The 20,133-nt window shown below is 38.7% G+C and overlaps 2 protein-coding genes across 15 annotated transcripts in view; one reads left to right on the top strand and one right to left on the bottom strand.

Moving 5' to 3' along the window:
- Nucleotides 1–6,136, bottom strand: part of SYTL2 (synaptotagmin like 2) — a 155,449-nt gene extending 149,313 nt beyond the window's left edge. For 4 of the 5 annotated variants that reach the window (XM_019811685.3, XM_019811683.3, XM_019811686.3 and 1 more), the window contains exons 1-3: nucleotides 5,990–6,136; nucleotides 3,404–3,464; nucleotides 169–303 (exon numbers count right to left, since the gene is read on the bottom strand). The gene's annotated coding sequence lies outside the window, so the exon portion shown is untranslated. Of the gene's footprint in view, nucleotides 1–168; nucleotides 304–3,343; nucleotides 3,465–5,989 lie in introns of all 5 variants that reach the window. The other variant, XM_045038658.1, reaches the window with a different exon arrangement.
- Nucleotides 1–20,133, top strand: part of CCDC83 (coiled-coil domain containing 83) — a 68,120-nt gene that overhangs the window by 15,456 nt on the left and 32,531 nt on the right. For 2 of the 10 annotated variants that reach the window (XM_045038670.1, XM_019811700.3), the window contains exons 1-4: nucleotides 6,229–6,358; nucleotides 6,635–6,701; nucleotides 12,344–12,466; nucleotides 18,594–18,678. In XM_045038670.1, the coding sequence (XP_044894605.1) occupies nucleotides 12,372–12,466; nucleotides 18,594–18,678 (180 nt within the window). In that variant the 5' untranslated portion in view covers nucleotides 6,229–6,358; nucleotides 6,635–6,701; nucleotides 12,344–12,371. Of the gene's footprint in view, nucleotides 1–6,228; nucleotides 6,359–6,634; nucleotides 6,711–12,343; nucleotides 12,467–12,952; nucleotides 12,999–18,593; nucleotides 18,679–20,133 lie in introns of those variants that run through there. The other 8 variants (XM_019811699.3, XM_019811704.3, XM_019811702.3 and 5 more) reach the window with 8 other exon arrangements.

Below are 20,133 nucleotides of genomic sequence, written 5' to 3'. Positions count from 1 at the left end.
TAAAAACAATTATACAAACACAGTTCTTAAAAGATGGAAGTCAGAATCCATACTGCCTCATTCTCCAGATGTGAGGTAGTGTCACTCCCTATGTTCTAATTCTTTTAATATGTTTGTTGGAGGCAAAGTTTCATAGACTACTTCCTGGTGTGGGGGTGAGCATCTCACCTGAGTCATAGAAGGTTCCAGAGATTGGGCAAGATTGAGCCAGAGAGATGAGGTCATTCTTTTTGCCAATCATTGCAATGTTGCAAAAGGCAGAGGCGGTGTCTTGGACAAGAAACTAGACCTAAGTGAGAGGCCCTTAGGCAGAAGAAAGAAGTATAATCAGTGGAGTTCATCCTGGACCATGTCCCCTTCTTGACCTCTCCCAACCTCTCCACACTGTAGCCAGAGTGAACTTTTGTCACCATGAAAGATGGTTCAGAGGACCTGTGACTACTGGCTAGCTCCTCTCCTTTCTCTGGGAACCTATTCTCTAAGCATTTGTAAATTTCTTTCAGCTCCAAAAAACACATCATTTTCATCTTTACCTCTAGGCCTTTGCCCATGCCCATCCCTCTGTTCCAGCCCCCTTCACATCCAACCCTCCAAACTGACTAATGCCTGCTCATTGCCAAGTCTCTGTTTAGACCTCATTAGGAATTTTTTCCTGACCCTCAAGACTGGGTTAGGTTTTCCCTTTTCAGGGGCTTTTACCCCTATTCCACAGATCAGCCGAATGTGTGGTGATTGCCTATTAACTTGTCTACTCCTCACTCCCCCTAGACTGAAAGCTTCTTCAGGCAGGGACAGAATCTGCCCAACATCTGACCTCATGAGATACCCTAACTTAGAACTTCCCAATCAACTTGCTCCCAAACTCCTGATCCATAGGCACTGTGAGATAATAAGTGATTGCTGTTGTCCTGAACCATTAAATTTTGGAGTAATTTGTTATATGGTAATGGATAACTAATACACTATCAAAACTTAGAAGCTTTAGGGGCGCCTGGGTGGTGCAGTCGGTTAAGCGTCCGACTTCAGCCAGGTCACGATCTTGCGGTCCGTGAGTTCGAGCCCCGTGTCAGGCTCTGGGCTGATGGCTCAGAGCCTGGAGCCTGTTTCCGATTCTGTGTCTGCCTCTCGCCCGTTCATGCTTTGTCTCTCTCTGTCCCAAAAATAAAATAAACGTTGAAAAAAAAAAAAAACATTTAAAAAAAAAAAAAAACTTAGAAGCTTTAAACAATCGTATCCCAGATTCTGCAGGATAGCAACTGGCGACCTCTTGCTCCTTGTGGCATCAACTATGGCACAACTCAGCATTACTCAGCCGGTGGATGGGCCGATTGGGAGGATCCAAGACAGCTTCACTCACATCTTGGGCACTTTTTGGGCTAGAAAGTAGTCTCTGTTGGAATAGATTACCACAGAGCCTACACTTGGCCTCTCCAGAATGGCTGTCTCCAAGTAGATGAACTTTACATGGCAGTTGGCTTCCCTCAGAACAAGTATCCCGAAAGAACCCAGAAGAAGCTGTACTTTTTATGACCTAGCCCTGGAAATAACATACAGTCATTTCTACTATATTCTCTTGGTTGAAGCAGTCATAAGACCACCTAGATTCAAGAAGTGACTCCACCTCTTGATGGGAGGAATATCAAAGAATTTATAGCTATTCTTTTAAAAATAAATTAATTATTAAGGTATAATTTATATGCAATAAAATGCGCCAATTTAAATATGCAATTTGGCAAGTTTTAACACATGACTATGTATCACCCTGTAACTACCATCACCATCAAGCTACAGAACATTTCCTTCATCCCAAAGTTCCCTTCTGCCTCCTTGCAGTCAATCCCTTCACCCTTCCCTCCTAGTGCCAGGCAACCACTAATCTGCTTTCAGGCTCTTCTAGAATTTTGTGTGACACCATATATGGTTTTTTACAGTTGGCTTTTTCACTTAGCTAAATTCTTTTGAGACCCATCATGTTGTTTGTTGCATGAATCAACAGTTCATTTATTTTTTATTGCTAAGTAGTTTCTGTTGCATGTCTATAAATGTTTTGTTTTAGCAGTTACCTGTGGCTGGACATCTGGGTTGTTTCCAGATTTAGATTATTATGATAAAGCTGTAATGAACATTCATTTTCATTTCTCTTGAATAAATATCTAGGAGTGGGGTTGCTGGGTCATACTGGAGATAGATGTTTTAACTTTATAAAAGACCACTCAATTGCTTTCCAAAATGGTTGTGCCATCTTATTTTCCCAGCAAGAATATATGAAAGTTCTAGTTGCTCCCCACCCTTGCTAACACATGGGATTGTCAGTCTTTTTAAGTTTAGCGATTCTAATGGGTGTGTAGCAGTATCTCATTGGGGTTTTAATTTGCATTTCCCTGATGACTAATGATGTTGAGCATATTTTCATGTACTAATTGATCACTGATATATCTTCTTTTGTGGAGTGTCTATTCAAATCCTTTGGCATTTGTAACTGGTTATTTTCTCACTATTGAGCTTTAGAAGTTGTTTATAAATTACGGATACCAGCCTTTTGTCAGGTCTATGTATTAAAATACTCTCCTCCTCAGGGCACCTGGGTGGCTCAGTCAGCTGGGCGTCCGACTTCGGCTCAGGTCATGATCTCATGATTCTTGAGTTCAAGTCCTGCGTTGGGTTCTTTGCTAACAGCTCAGGGCCTGGAGCCTGCTTCAGATTCTGTGTCTCCCTCTCTCTCTGCCCCTCCCCCCCTCGCACTCTGTCTCTCTCTCTCTCTCTCTCAAAAGTAAACATTAAAACATTTTTGTAAAGAAATATTTTCCTCCAGACTGTGGCTTGCCTTTTCATCTTCTTCAAACTGACTAAAGAGCAGAAGTTTTTAATTTTGATGAAGTCCAAATTATTATTTTCTTTTTTTTTAATTCATGCTCTTGGTGTCCTATAAAAGAAATCTTTGCCTACTCAAGATCACAAAGATTTTTCTCCTATGTTTTACTCAAGAAGTTTTATAGTTTTAGCTTTTATGTTCAGATCTATGATTCACTTTGTGTTAATTTTTTCAAGGTGCATAGTCAGGTCAAGATTCATTTTTTTTCCCAAATATATGCAATAGTTACAGTAGCCTTTGTTGAAAATACTATCCTTGCCTCGTTTATTTAGCTTGCCACTTCTGTCTGAAGCAACTACCTATATGTGTGTGTATGTATATATATAAAATAAAATATATAGTCAAATATATGTAAATATATGTATATATATTTTTGTGTATCTATTTCTGGATATTTTTGTCACGGTCTATTGATCTGTACATTTACCTACGTAGTCATATTTTAAAACTGCCAAAAGCATAGCAACTCACTGTAGCTCAACTGGTCTCATGACATCAGACACCAAAGCCCTTAGGCATGGTCCATATTACCTGGCTCAGGCTCCCGGGAGATGGCATGCTGGCTCCTGCTTACCATTCTGGGCTCCTCTCCCTCAGAGAGAATGAAGAGATCATAAAAAATTAGTAAGGAGGAGGAGGTATGTGGGGAAAAAAAGAGATGTGACCTCTTTTTGCCAGAGTTCTGGTCATTCAAGTTAAACTCGGTGTGAAGAAATGAAGAGATGAGGAGAGATTGCAGAGCTATGTCTCTGGCCTAAAAGAAAAAGTTAGCACCCATATAAATTAGATGGGAAACAATCCCATTTTACAATATTGAAACATGCCAATGGATGTTGCATCACAACACAATCCCCTCTATGGGTTTGTTACAGTGTCTGCATAAAGGTAATGTAAGCCTTTCCTCTCAAGAGAATATTTTACTTCATGACTTTTTTTTAATTTTACTTATTTATTATTGAGACAGAGACAGCGTGAGTGGGGGAGGGGCAGAGAGAGACTGAGAGAAAGAGAGAACCCCAAACAGGCTGCACACTCTCAGCACCGAACCTAACGTGAGGCTCGAACTCACGAAACCGTGACATCATGACCTGAACAGAAACCAAGAGTCACAGGCTTAACCGACTGAGCCACCCAGGCACCCTGACTTTTTTTTTTTTTTTGGCAAAACACCTATTTAATTATCTCATATTTGTCAGGAACAAAGTTTTTGAATAAGAAATTATCAGGGTTTTTCTGTTTCTGAAAAGTAACTTTATTTTCAGTAAACTTTCTGATTTACTAAAAGTTTTAACTGGTTTACAAAGTCAATATGTTAATCACTAGCTCAGGCATCTAAAAATTACTGTGAGATTTAATATGAATGCATTTAGTCGATTGCTGTAGAGTCTGTTTGCAGAGGTAGCAATCCTCAGTAAAAGTGGGAGAAAATTTTGAAAAAGTATAAAATGTTTAGCAACTGTGCATACCAAACAGGTTCTCTGGCATTTTGCCAATCAGACAACATATCTGGCTCTTTCTACCACAGAAACTCTCCTACGTGTATTTCTACATCACTCAACATGGCAGAGCTAACAGAAAACCAAAGTCAAATGAGGAAGCTTGGCAAATGATTATCTGGCTTCACTGTCTGACCACTAACTGGCAAATACCATAACAAAAACTGCCCAGGAGATAAATGAGGGGATAAGAGTACATTTCTGACCCTGGATCCAGGCTCTCATGGAAGAAGCAGGTCTAAGATTTATAGGAAATGATTTGGGAATGAGTTCAACGTACTGAATAATCACAAAATTGTTTTTCCATTTAACAAAAATAATCCCCACGCTTCAAAAATTTTGGTGGTAGCTTTTTTTTTTGCTCCTGCAACAGCACTCTATTTAATATTTTTACCCCATAATCCCACCTGTTGGTATTCTAGTTAAGATCAAGTACTTAAAAACCTTTTTCAGATTTGTAGATCCCAGCAACCTGCTGGCATTTAACAAATACACAACACTGATGGAAATAAAAGAAGGTCCAAATGAGGTAAAACACAAAAATTGTCTCAAACTGGTTATTTTTTGGATGACTTTTTACTGATGAGAAAAACTCTCTCAGCCAAAAGCTAATATGCGTATTAACTGCTTCAATTCCCTTCTTTTAAGAAGTTCTGAATTTGTTATTAATATAACACAGCACTAGTTAGAAAACATATGATAAACTAGTTTTTAAAAATCGAATTCAAGGGGCGCCTGGGTGGCGCAGTCGGTTAAGCGTCCGACTTCAGCCAGGTCACGATCTCGTGGTCCGTGAGTTCGAGCCCCACGTCGGGCTCTGGGCTGATGGCTCAGAGCCTGGAGCCTGTTTCCGATTCTGTGTCTCCCTCTCTCTCTGCCCCTTCCCGGTTCATGCTCTGTCTCTCTCTGTCCCAAAAATAAATAAACGTTGGAAAAAAAAATTTAAAAATCGAATTCAAGAATGCCAAACAGGGTGACTAATTAAGAGTGGAGGTTCCAGGGAGCGCCTTACTTCCGTCTCCCCAGGACAGAGGGATAAATAACTGAGTCAGAGGTTAGTGGCCTAAGTAGGTGGTGCCAGGGCGTAAGAAATTGTTGTCTTGAGGCAGAGGATGAGGAAAAATGCAGAAGAGGAAAGGGGAACCTTAAAGGATGTAGGTGCGTGGTGATATTCTTTTCTCAAAGGAGGACAGAGCTGCGAAAAGTATCAGGAGGGGCAAAGACGAACCTGCGTTGGTTTCTCGAGGTTTAGGAGCAAAAAAAGTAAAGCGACAAGCAAAAGAGGCAGGATCTTTCAGATCTTTCAGGATCTTTCAGAGCTGGACATTATCACACGAGCACTTAATCCAGGGGGTTGCAATTGTGTCTGGAGCCAAACCCGAAGGAACTTTTACCCAAAACAAGAGCAGAGAGAAGACAAGCCTTGGTCGCTGAAGGGCAGAGTGCGGCAGAAGCCCTCCACGCGCCTACACCCCTTTCCCCATCCCGTGAGCTGCTAGGAAACCCAGAGCGGTCTGTGCCTCAGTTTACAGCGGAAGAAACAGACACACAGACCCAAGTGACCCGCTGACGGTCACAGAGCAGAGCCGGCTGTCACGTCTCCACACAACTCACCACTTACCAGTTTGCCACTCCAGGGAGGCAAGGAGGGAGTTGTGTGTTTCATGGAATCAACAGGGGGAGTCGTGGCGGTCAAAATCACGCGGGGAGAAGGCGGGAGGACGCGATCTCGGCTGCGAAGGCGGCCGTGCGTGCCCTTCGCCTGGACTCTTCCCCGTGCGGCCACCAGGTGGCGCGCCCGGCCCGCGGGTCGCGGCGGCGCGTGGCGGAGTGGGGGGTGGGGGGAGGGAAGCCCTCGCGAGCCCATCGCCTAGGAAACGGAGGGCTAGGCTACAGCAGGGGAGTGGGTGGGCCTGGTCCGCGGGCAGGACGCCAGTGCTACCTGCGGGCCCACTGCAGTGCATCCGCGCCTGGAAGCGGTCGAGGGAAGGTAGGGAGACTGGCTGGACTCCTCGCTCGACCCCTGACTCCTTCCAGTTTGGCACTTAAGACTTTACATCTCCGTCCCACCCCCACCAGGCCTAGGGCTTGCTCTACGCCCAAGCGAGCCTGGGGTCGCTCCCTCCTGGCGTCCTCCACCAAACCCTGCTCCGAACCGTGGGAAACCGCCGGGAGGGGTTCTCATAGGCCCGCCCCTCTTCAGGAAGGAGACAGTGAGGGAGATTTTTTGAACTGATCCAAATATTAACCTCTCTTCGCCTTGCAGTAGAACCCCCGGTGACTTGCTGATTTGCCCGCCCTTCGAGATCTGTTCCTGAGGGCAGGATCTGAATGTGATTCAGGTTTGTGACCTTAATGGTGCCCTCACAGCCTCTAGCACGTAGGTGTTCAGTAAACTAATCCTTCCCTTTGTGTGGAGCTTTATCGCTTGACAGTATTCCCAAAGCATTTGAGCCTCACTGATAACCCGGACAGGAGGTAGGAAAGATGGAAGAGAACTCAGGGTCAGAGGGGATTAGAGACTCAAGGTTATAAAACTCACTAGTGGAGGAGCCAGAACCAGACTCAAGTCTTGCTTTGCTTAGTGCTCTTCTCACCGAATTCCTGGTCTTGTGAATGCGTTTTGAGTGAGGACTCACACCTCCCTGCAACCTTCTCAGAGCCATCATGGAGCCCTCCCACGAGGGTACTACCTGAGTGCTCTAAGTGTTGCTGATGGCCTCCCCCGCCCCCGCCCCCACTCTCCTCCACAGTCCATAGATTGGCTTTAGCTCCTTGCCGTGGATCCTGCAACATCCTGTTCACAGGATGCTAGGTTTCTTTCTTTTATTAATGTTAGATTTGTACAGTACTTTGTTCTTCACTCCCCTTCTTGCTCCATGATTAATTCTCTGCTGGGCAAGAGAGAGTTGAGGAGGTGGTTGGGTAGTGGGAGATGTCCCATTGAAGGAAAAAAAAAAAAAAAAAAAAAAAAAAATATATATATATATATATATATATATATATATATATATATTTCTGTTAAGGCAGAGAAGGAAAACAATAAACCTGGGTATTTATCACTGTGTGTGTGATAATTGCTTATGGATTTCCTTACTGCCACCCCAAGACCTGGCCCCAGTAGATCTCTTTGTATTCACCACTGCTCTCTGAAAATGGAAGCCCTTTGGTTCTCCTCCACCATCAGAGTTTGAAAATACTACATGTATTTCCATCATCCTCACAACATTCTTTTCATAATTATGTCTCTTTTATTTTGACATTTCTAAGCTTGAAGGACAGCAGGAGTTGGGGAAAAAATGTAGTAGTTCTGGTTGCTAGAGAAATTAGTATAATATAATGCTTCTCAAACTATTTGTTATTAGCAAATCTGGATCAGAAGATAGACCAATTCGGAAGCTAAGTGTAATTTGGGAACTGCAGTTCAGAAATGCCCCACTGACCAAAGGATTTGTATTGGTGAAAAAAATACATGGTAATGTAATGTACATCACCAATTAGGCATGTGAAAGTTGAAAGTGTTATTTATCCAGATATTTTTAAACATCTTGATTTGAATATTTGGTTGTTTAACATATCTCCAAACTGGCTGTGTTTTACATTTTAAAGCTGTTTTGGGCTGTATATACATAATCTATACAAAAAAAGGACTGAATTTGTTTTAAGCTAACTTTTAGGTGATATTCTCACTACTAAAAGGCTTTAAATGAATTCAGTGCTTTTTAACATACACTGAAGAGCATTTCTTTTTTTAAATGTTTATTTATTGATTTATTTTGAGAGAGACAGAGAGCACAAGTGGGAGAGAGGCAGAGAGAGAAGGAGAGAGAATCCCAAGCGATGTGGGGCTCAATCCCACAAACTATGAGATCATGACCCAAACTGAAATCCAGAGTCAAATGCTCAACCGGCTTAGCCAGCCAGGCACCCCTACACTGAAAAGCATTTCTAAAACATTTAAATATTGTATTAACAATATGTTCTAGCATAAGTGAGAATTTGAATTTAAAAGTGATTTACTTTCTAAATTCAGGGTATTTACAACATTACGAGAAAATAAATAGGGCCATGGATAAAGAAAGTGAGTATACATTATTTGCAGGTCATTCAAATTAGACATTTATTGAGCATCTACTTTGTGTCCAACAAGGTATGTTCCAACATATATTTTGAAAATATATTTTGAAAATATATATTCCAAATATATGTTCCAACATATATTTTTGAAAACCCAAAGATGGTTTGTTGAAGCGGTTAGTTGTTATTCAGTATTAAAGGAATTATATTTTGTTGAAAATGAGCATATAACACCATGAATTCTTTCAAATATATATTGCAATTAACACTATAATGGGATACTACTACATTATTATTATTTATTAGACATACACATTTACAGCTAGTTAATGGCAGAGCCAGTACTAGATAGACTTCGAGACTTCCCACACCCATATAGAGATCTTTTCACTAAATCATGCCCTCAATCTCTGATGAAATCTTATTCAGAACTTTTACTGTTACTAATGCTGTTAAGTAAATATCTTCCATTTTAATCTACATAACAAACATCAGAATCCATTTCAAATGTCAAAAAAGCTATTAGGGCAGAGCTGCCATCCCTCTCAGCCTCCACAAAATTTGGAAAGAGTCATTAGGAGGCTTCTGGATATTCATGGCTCCACAAAGTCATGAAAAAAGTCATTAGGAGCTTTCTCAGTATTGAGCCAGGATCCTGAGAATGCACTCTTTGGTTTTTTGGGGGGGGTAATTTTGCAGAGTCAAGTAAAGCATTATGGGATAACAGTACATTTGAATAAGATGGCTATTCTATGTCCATTTTTTCTAAACAGACTTCTTCCTTTCCACTGAGAAGCATTTGGGGAATATGTTTTGAAAAATTTTCTGACAGAAAGTGATTATGGAGTAGGCTCTGAAAAGGCTGGAGACCTGAGTCTTTCAAACCTAGCCTCCTCGCCTGCCATCGCTCCATGGCATATGTTATGGAATGCCCAAAGAGCATTGGGAAAGGACAAACAGATAGTACAAAAGGTCATACTGTGAGCAAAGATCTCCAGAGCCTTCACTGCCTGCACAATCTTGCTAGCCTTTTAAAGTTGTTCATTATTTTTCTTAAAGTCCTACTAGAGTATTTAGAGCTTCTTTCTTCCTATCCGTCTGAGTAGAGATCTTGCCTCTTCCATATGTTATAATTAAGGACCAGGTAACGTGCCATGCACAGAGCAGGCACCAGATAGATGTTTGCAGTTACTGACACACAGATTAGGTGTCCATCTGTCAAGAATTATTCATAAAACCTCCTGGAAGATAACCTACATTACTGTGTGAATATTTTTCTAGGGTCCTCACCCTTTGCTGAGATAGAAGTCCTCTAGGTGGACAGGAACCGTAAATCCTTGTAAATGTTTATGAAAATCCCCATTGTTTGTAGGACATTATCAAATGTAGAAGGACATTCTGAAGTAATGTCATTAGCTCATTGCAAAAATGCATCTATTAAGAGGCCAATCTTCTGCTTACTGATTTTCTGGAAAGTATGTAAAACAATGAATCTTAAAATAGTTTATGGATAAATAATTTGTGCTAATGGATCCACATTTTCACTCATAGTTTGTTAAAGTGCTTTGCCATGAGTTGCAGTTAGGTAACTAATAATACTTTAGTCAGAGAGCTGAAAACTTAAGAGCCAGGTAACTGAGGTAATGAGCAAGATGCGGTCATTTTTCCTCCAGCACCAGATGGGTATTATAGATGGAAACTCTAACACTTGATCTCCTCCATATGACTCAGAAGGAAAATTAGAGATCAATGTTAACATTTGTTTTAACTTTTAAATAAAATATTTATAGTAAAACAATCACTGTTAAGTAGTAAGTTATTGTTGCAAAATGATACACTTGTCAGCATGTTATCTCTTTGGGCAATAGTCAAGTTAAAATTTCTAATTCTAAAATAGAAAATAATATAAAAATTCAACTCTGCATCTAAAACAAAAAAAAGCAATTTTTACTCAACTTACAAGTTTCTGTGAACTGTGATGGGAGAATGACACATTTTATTGTGTAGTTTATGAAATTATTCTCAATACTTTCATATCTGAGAAGATACCACTTAATATATTACTCTGTGTTAATGTGTTAAATCTTTTTGTTGACAGCTGTGTGCTTTTCAGCTGGAAAGTATTATATAGTATGTTTGCATTCACATATACTCGAATCTGTTAGAATGTAGAGATGAGCACACTGGCTGGAAAAGAAAAGTCTCAGACACAAAGACTGAGCCTCACTGGAGGTCTACGTGTGAAAACAGCATGTCTAGGAAGAAGTGTTTCATTTCAGAGACATTTTCCACTGTGGATCTCAGTGATCTATGTAGATTGCCGAATCAGTGACCCAAGTCAATGATGAAGATTGACAATAGCAAACCGCATGGATTAGTTTTTCCACACATCATTATACTTGGCATTGGGTAGACATCCTCTGCTTTAGTTACCCGGAGTTTGAAAAAGCCTGATCTGGAGCTTTAACTAAAAGGGCATAATACTTAACTAAGCTCTTTCTGTATGTCACCCACTATGCTAGGTGCTTTAAATAATGGCTTATTTAATCCTTACAACAGCTTTTAGAGTATGATTTTTGCTCTTAACTTATAGATGATGAAACTGAAGCTCAGAAAGATTAAGTCACCTACCCAAGGTCACATAGATAATAGGTGGTGGATATAGGATTAAAACATGTCTGCCTGATTTATCCATCCAGTTTTTCCTTTGACAAGGACTTACTGTGCATCTACTTGTGCTAGGTGGGGAATACAGTAATGCACAAGAATTACATCATGCCCACTCTCATGGACTTCCCAGCCATCTAAATAAATAATTACAAAGGTTAAATTCTTTCTACCATACCCAACTACTACTACTTTGATTGAAGCTTAGGCACTTATTTTTTTTAATTAATGGAAGTTAGAAGATAAAAATCTGTTAAGATTATAATCGGAAAAGAAGTACTTTAGTACCTATACAAAATCCATCAAGTATTCCTGTTCACTATAAAAATCTGTGAACAGTGGACCTGATTTTTCACTCTTAAAATCTATTATTTTTGATAATTTTTTATTATTAGATAAAAAGCAATCGATAGCTGATGAGCAGTGACTGCTAAATATTACATTATTATTATTACTTTGCATTTGTAAACCTTTTAGCCATTTAAAAAAACATTTGAATATGTGCTTTTATTTGCTCTAAAAACCCTAGCCATACCTAATTCTTTTGGATTCTAGTTTCTTTGGATTCTAGCTCACAGAAAATTGTGCTTTTTTGTTTTGTCTTAATTAAAAAAAAATTAACAGAAATTTCCTGAGCTGTTATTATATGCAGTAACACTGTGGAGAAATAAAATGACTGGAAAAGTATAGTCCTTGTTCTTAGAAAAGCTTGATAGGGACAAGAGATGTAGATGGATAACATAAGGGGGTGAGTGTCTTAGAAAGTTTGGGTAGGAAAGGGAACCTGGGTGGCTCCGTTGGTTGAGCAGCTGACTCTTGATTTCGATTCACATCACGATCTCACAGTTCAGTTCCTGGGATGAACCTGGGAGCCTGCTTGGGATTCTTTTTACCCCTCCCCTTCCCCTTCCCTCTCCCCCTCCCCCTCCCCCACTGCACACGTGAGCATGTGTGCTCAAATCTCTGGCAAAATAAACTTTAAAAAAAGAAAAGAAAATGTTTTGGAATGGGGAAATGCTGTACCTGGTCCAAACACGGAACTTACTAGACTCAAGAATCCATTGATTCACTGATGTCCCAGCACTGTGGTGGATGATAGGTCTGATAGGTTTCCTAGCCTGAATGGAAAAACAGTTTTAAATTAAGTGCTGGCAGTTCCTTATCTTGAGTAAACACAAGTAGAGGGGCAAAGACAGAATTTATTTGCTTTTCCTACTTCTTTTCTAAACAGGCATACCTCTTACTAACGAAGCAACACAATGGACAACACAGCGAAAGCAAATAAAAAGGATATTCAAAATGAGCCACCCAAAGAAGTCCAATTGCCTACCAGTGAAGCACTTCTAGACTATCAGTAAGCTTAGATTATGAAATCCAAACATCCCCACATGTAAATGGAAATCATTGTTAAAATTCATATAACTCCAAATGGACAGTAATGCACTCAAAAGTTGTCAAGAGAGCCAGACTAGGGGTAGATTGGAAGCATAATTGAACTCTTGTGCTATGTGCAGACTTTTTTTTTAAGTTTTGAAACTTTGACTATAATATATTCCAAGTAGTAGCTGTGAAACCGCATTCATTAATGTGGTTTTGGATCTCTCTCTCCCTCCATTGTATTATTGGTCACTCTCCCACATACTGTGTACACTTTGTATATAACAGCTGGCTGGCTTACCTCTTAAAATACAACAGAGAATAGTTAGTGTCATCTCCAGTGGCTACAGATCAAATCCAAAAGATAGAATTATTTTTAATAACAATATTTCTTAATGTCTCACTCCCAGGAGCTGAAGATAAAACTAAAGGTAATACCTATTCTATATTTATGTTTTCATAGATAGTAAACTCCTGGAGAGATTTTGAACCTCAGCTTTTGACACAGGGTAGGTGTTTTAATGTGTAATTCTTAAGGAGTGAATGAATTCATTTCCTTCTTTTACACACAAGAATGTACTTCATAACCCTCAACAAGGTAGGTTTAGAAGGAACATACCTCAACATAATAAAGGCCATATATGAAAGCCACACAGCTAACATCATAGTCAGTGGCAAAAAACTGAGAGCTTTTTCAGGAAGGTCAGGAACAAGGTCAGGAACAAGACAAGGATGTACACTCTTCCCACTTTTATTCAACATAGTCCTAGCCACAGCAGTCAGCTAAGAAAAACAAATAAAAGGTATCCACAATGGTAATGAAGGAAGAAGTAAAACTCTATTTGCAGATGACTTGATACTATACATAGAAAACCCTAAAGACCCCACCAAAAAACTACTAGAACTGATTGATTTATTCAGTAAGGTCACAAGTTACAAAATAAGTATACAGAAGTTGATTGCATTTTCTATACACTAATAATGAAGTTGCAGAAGAAAAACTTAGCAAAAAAATCCCATTACAACTGCACCAAAAAGAATAAAATAGCTAGGAATAAACTGAAGGAGGTAAAAGACCTATACTCTGAAAACTATAAAACACTGATGAAAGAAATTAAAGATGACACTAACAAATGGAAAGATATTCCGTGCTCATGGATCAGAAGAACAGATATTGTTAAAATGTCCATATACCTAAAGCAATCCACACATTTAATGCAATCCCTATCAAAATACCAACAGCATTTTTCACAGAACTAGAACAGATAATCCTTAAAGTTGCATGGAACCACAAACAACCCTGAATAGCCAAAGAAATCTTGAAAAGGAAGAACAAAACTGGAGGTATCACAATCCCAGATTTCAAGATATACTACAAAGCTGTAGTAATCAAAATAGTATGGTACTGGCACAAAAATAGATACATAGATCAACAGAGTATACATGTGTGTGTGTGTATGTATGTGTATATATATATATATATATATATATATGCACACACACAATATATACAATGGAATATTATTCAGCATTATTATTCAACATATACAATGGAATATTATTCAGCCATAAAAAAGAATAAAATCTTGCCATTTGCAACAACATGGATGGATCTAAAGAGTACAATGCTGAGTGAAATGTTAAAGAAAGACAAATACCATATGATTTCACTTATATGTGGAATTTAAGAAACAAAACAAATGAACAAAAACAAAAAAAAGAGAGAGACAAGCCAAAAACACGCTCTTAACTATAGAGAACAAATTGATGGTTACCAGAGGGGGTTGGTAGGGGTATGGGTGAAATAGGTGATGGGGATTAAGAGTACACTTAACATGATGAGCACTGAGTAATGTACAGAATTGTTGAATTGATATATAGTACATGTGAAACTAATATAACATTGTATGTTAACTATACTGGAATTAAAATTTTTAAAAAAGCATGTACTTCATTCATGCATTTACTGAACAAGTACTTGAATATTTACCAAGTCCAAGGCAAGTGCTAAAGGACAACAACAGAGACAACCTGGTTCCTGCCCTGATGAGACATGGGAGACAGACATTAGACAACTAATTCAAGCTTTTTTTTACAAAATTGCATAGCTGCAATTAAGACCCTATGAAAGAAAAGTGTAGGGTCCTGTGTAACAGTTTAACTAAAGGTTTAAACTATGGTCAGAGGTGTCAGGAAAAGCTTGTTGAGGAAGTGACGTTGGAGCTCATCTCTGGAAGAGGAGTAGGTATTATGGAGAGATAAAGTAAAAGAGAGAAAAGCTTATGGAAAAAAATCCTGGAGTGAGGGAGAGGTTTCACATCCCAGGAACTGAGAGAACGCAGAGTGAGGGAGAAAGGGTAAGACTGAACTGATGATGTATGCAAGGGTCAGATAAACCGAGTCCAGTGAAATATTTGGGAGTCAGTATGAGAAACTATTTATTGGAGAGGAACAAGACTGAAAGTGGGGAGCCTGGAATGCTGGTGACTAGCCTGTGACACTGGGCTTCAAGAGATTCGTTTTTAACAACATTCAGATAAAATCTACCTCCTTCTTGAGAAACTCCAAATCTATCTGTCTGTTCTTTTTAGAGAGCAGTTGACTGAAAGGGTCAGAACGCTGAGAAACCCAAGAAGGGACTTGTAACAAAGTTCCCTTTTATTTTTTACTTGAGATAACATTAAGTTATAACCAGAAACTACCCACACTCATTTGTCAACATAACTGAAAACTTCCCTCATCTCATCTTCGGAGAGGTGGACAAAAAGGCTCTAGGAATACAACCTGCTCTCTAATTTGCTGCCATGGTTTACAATGATGACATCCAACCGTTTCTCTTGTAGGTCAATCAGAGGCCAGTCTTTAACAGAGGTTTACAAAAAGACAAACATTTAAAAATTCTCATGATCTAGCACAAGATATAAACTGAACATCTCATGCTTTTGTTCTCTGCTTTGTTAAGACTAAATAATCTCATGGACTGAAACAGTCGAGGCCTGACTGTACCATACTCTGTTAGTGACACTTGACTCATTCCAGGTGTTCCCAGGTGACAGAACTTTTGTCACATGACAAATTGGCCAAAACACCCACCTCACCATCTGAGAAAGGATTGTCCAAGGGTCCCCTGGAAGTATCTTCCTTCTCTCTTACACAATCTTATTTTAGAACAAAGAGCTGGGGGCACATAGTAGGTAATCAATGACTTCCGAACAACTGAACATTTTTTTAAATCTATCCCAAGAAAATAAGGTCATGAACCTCTATGATTGTGAAGAGCTGAAACTGTCAATGCCAAATCTATAAAGTGACACCATTTCTAGGTAATGGTGGTTTTTATTTTTTCCTTTGTACTTGTTTTTCCCCCAGTTTTCTACAATGTGTGAATAGATCTAGAAATAGGTATAGATATTATTATAGGTTAAAAAATAGATAAAAGTATAACATTTTAAAATCCAGATTTATCTATTTTCCTTCTGAGAATTTTCAATGAAATTGCATGGAGGGAGAAAGCTGACACATTAATAACACTTTAATAATACAGCGAGGTAAGGGGGAAGGTGACACCTTGTATTACTAACCATTTCATATCACTGTGCTTCAGAATAATGTGTATCCTTTCCAAACGGCTTTAATATCTATTATCTCATTAGTTTATCGCCCAGCTTGCTTCAGCATTTAGTGTGACATGTGGGCTACTATGGCATCTGAGAAAGTTATAAAAAGGAAAAAGTATATAGAGAAGAGTGAAGCTTGAACTCCACAGTGGCTAAGAGTGTTGAGTTCTGAAGTTCAGTTTCATCTTCATGAGACCTAAGGAGTTTGAAGTAAATTCCAAGGAAAGACTCAGCTAACTTAGACCTATGACTACCATGTGAGCCACAATTGAGCCAATGAAGCCACCAAAATCTTTTGGGCATTTCAGAATCTCCCCCAGGCCTGCCGGTGCCATTTAGATCTTTCTGAACAGCTCACTGCAGAAGGAACAAAAGACAGAGCCCTAGGTCATTTGCCCCTAACTGCTCTGAGCAGAGGGGTGGTTGGCTGAAGTGTAAGGTTGCCAGATATAGCAAATAAAATTACCGGATGCGCAATTAAATTTGAATTTAAAATGAATATGAAATAATTTTTTTAATGTAAGTTTGTGCCATGCAGCAGCTGGGGTTGGGGCAGGATGTAGTCTCTGGACCCATCTTTGTATACTCAGTCATCAGCAGGGAAGGCTCTCAGCTGAAGCCATTAGTAAGTCTATTAACTAGACCATCCGAAGACTCTCTCAACCAATGGAGACTACATATTTGAGATTCATTTGCCTGCTTCACCCATACTGAGAGTTAGGTTGCCATATTTGTAATTGCAGAAATTGCCTAATGTGTGAACATTTGCATAGCCTTTTTTCAAATAATTCTCATAATATTTTTTATTTTTATCCTTAAAATGGGAGGTAGAGAAGGCACTCCTTCAAAATTTTTGCATACCTAAGCTTTAGGTGAGAAGTAAAAAGATGGTTTATACCTACCTATAGACTTATTTATTATTATTGTGTGGAAACCACCCTTCCATTTAGCCTGTTATTTCCCCCATAACAATGGGTAAATAATATGATTGTGTGTTTACTTCTTTATTGTCTAATAAAATGTAAGCTCCTTGAGGGCAAGAATCACAGAGGTCTTGTTCAACACTATCTCCATAATGCCATAAACAATACGGGGCACAAAGCAGCAGCTCATTAAATCTTGTAATTTGTGAATGCATGAAAGGGAACAATGGTCAATTTAAATTGTATAATTTTTGAACTGAAAAACTAGAGAGCTCATCCCCTTCAATTCTTTTACCTACAGAAGAGTAAGGCAAGGCCTAACTAGGTGAAGAGTCCTTGGGCAGTTAGTGGAGAAGCAGGCCTGAAATCCAAGTTTCATAGTATCCAAACAGAGTACTTTTGCCACTAAAATGGATTGCTTGTTTTGTTTTTATGTTGCATTTTCTCATTATTGGGAAAGAAGGAGCCTTATTTTTCTCTCTACCAAATATGCAATATCACAAATATAAATGGTATTTTGGAGGAAGGGCTGAGGATATAAGATTCACTTCAACGAAATTTACTAAGCACTTACTCTATGCTAGAAACATTCACATACAATTTCTTATTTTAATCCTTATAGGATTAGGGCTAGGTATTGTTGTCACCACTGATAGCTTGGAAACTGATGCTCAGAGAAGTGACTTGCCTGAGATCATGTAGGTAAGAAGGGACAGGGACAAGATTGAAAACAAGAGTTGCTCAATCTTTAACAGCGTCTCTGTTCACTACACCACAGAGGTGCTATATATTTGTTTTGTTTTGTTTTGTTTTGTTTTGTTTTGTTTTGTTTTGTTTTAATTGAGGCAAGGTATTTACATGAAGTTGTTTCCATTGTGTTACTTTGGTCTCAGATTTAACGTTACAAGATGTACTGGGTAGTAGAGATATACTTAGCACTTCAAATATTTATCACATAGCCCACATTAAAGTCTTCCTGCACCTTTCTGTCTCTCCTTTGTATCTGACAGATGCTCAACAAATACTTGTTGGGTCTTAAAGAAATGTGTTTGTGTCAGGAAAGTTTTTATTATTTATAGAAGAGATGGCGTGCTAAGGAACTTGAACCAAAGATATGCCTGGTATATCTTTCTCTTTCAAGAAGATGTGCCTGCACTTATAAAGCCTTTGTTTTGTCATTTTTGTTTGAAATATTTAGATTTCTAGAAAGCATGTTTTCTGTATGCCCTTCTTTAGGTTCCCTTTAAGCTGAATTATTTATGGATAGTTAGAAAGTATAAAAATTATGAAGTACAAATGGGGATTGATTTAAGAAAAAAAACTTGAAGTTATCTCTCCAATATATATTTTAGTGAGGAAAATATACTCAGAAACACACACACACACACACACACACACACACACACACAAATCACTTAAAAAGTTTTCTGATCCCTAAATGGGTTTTTATAATGTATCTAATACTTTATTTCAATTCAAATAATTTAGTTTAAAATTTTAAATTTGCCCCATTAATTTTCCAAGATAAATAATTGTAAAACATCTTATCTTTGTTTATTATCAGCTGCCAAATAAAGGAAAATGCAGTAGAACGGTTTATGGCTCAAATAAAGAGACTTAGAGAAAAGAACCAAAAGTATCATGAAAGAGTGAGTATAACATTTAAAGCTTATATCTAGTTATTAAACATTTACACAAATGCTTTAAAAATTGTGAATTATGATGACATGTACTCTAGGAAAGTATCTTCTTTAGTGTTTGGAATTGATTAATTTACAATCTAAGTTTTTTGTACATGTAAGGCAAAAGGGTACTGCTGTTCCTATTATATTAATTACAGTGTCGAAGGAAGTCAGCTTGAGCTGTGTTATTTAGACATGATGACATTGAGTCTTGTGTTAAAAATTTTAAGGCTCTGAAACCACATTTATCATTTAATTTCTTATTTAGCCAAATGATAAAACATTGGGTCTCTGTTTTTAATTTCTATATCTTTTTGCTCTTAGATTTTCAGAGTGTGCATATGTAAATATTATTTGAAAAGTATAATCTCAGTTGTTAAAATGACTGATGTTTAAGATGAATGTTGTATTTATAAAATCAGATTGAAATGAATATCAAAATCATGCTGTCTATGACTAAGTGATAATTAACACAATTTTTCCCTTAAGGGGATAAGGAAATGCTGAGACTATTCTCTACTAAAACATTTATATGGACTCTAAAGCTTCCACAGTTAACTGTTTTATTTGGCTTTTGTCTGAAATGACTATATCTACAAGTTTTAATGGAGTCTGGGGTCAGAGACCTGAGATTGCATCCTGACTGTACAACTAAAGGCTGGTAGCATTTTGGCCAAAACTGATGTGAACCCCAGTTTCCCTCCTATAACATGGGATTCCTGTCTTCCAAATAGGGCTAATTTGGTCATTCATTCAGCAATATTTTGGGGACTAGACATGGTGGTGATATAACTGTGACCCTGACATTGTCGTGATTCTCAACGATCAGTTACTAAAGTCTGTTGATCAGAAACTCAGGTCTGTGGGTGAAAATGGAAAGGGGACGTTTGGTCTAGGTGCTTGGATGCAGGTTCCACATGATGAGCTCCACAGCACATTAGATGAGTGAACTGCCATCAAGGACCAATGCACACCACCCAGTGGTCAGCACTGGGACTTCCATTTGGTTGTGGAAATGACAACAGATCAGGACTGAGGGATCACTTTCCCATAGCCCCTCATTTGAAGCCAGAAACAAAATTCTTATTTTCATGACTATGGGATAGGCCTGTGTCTTCTTCTGGGGTCATGTGGACCCAGAAGTGACGAACATGGAGAGGCAGACTAGTTCCAGCTATGTATCTATTTCTTTCAATTTATGCCGCTACTGCCACAGTTGAGGCTGCCACCAACTCTTACCCATCCTTCTTCTATTCAGTACATTTTCCACAGTGCAACCCTTTGAATACTGTAAACCTTTCAATGCTTAAAACCCTACAGTGGCTTTCTATGGTACAGAAAATTAAATCCATGCTCCTTACTAAAGTCTTTGAGGCCCTACAAGATCTGACCTCTGCTCACCTCTCCAACCTTGTCTCCAGT

The sequence above is a fragment of the Felis catus genome, chromosome D1 (assembly GCF_018350175.1).
Source record: "Felis catus isolate Fca126 chromosome D1, F.catus_Fca126_mat1.0, whole genome shotgun sequence".
In the NCBI taxonomy this organism is placed as follows: Eukaryota; Metazoa; Chordata; class Mammalia; order Carnivora; family Felidae; genus Felis; species Felis catus.
Note: the sequence above shows the minus strand (reverse complement) of the source record. Positions and strands in the feature narration are given on the sequence as shown.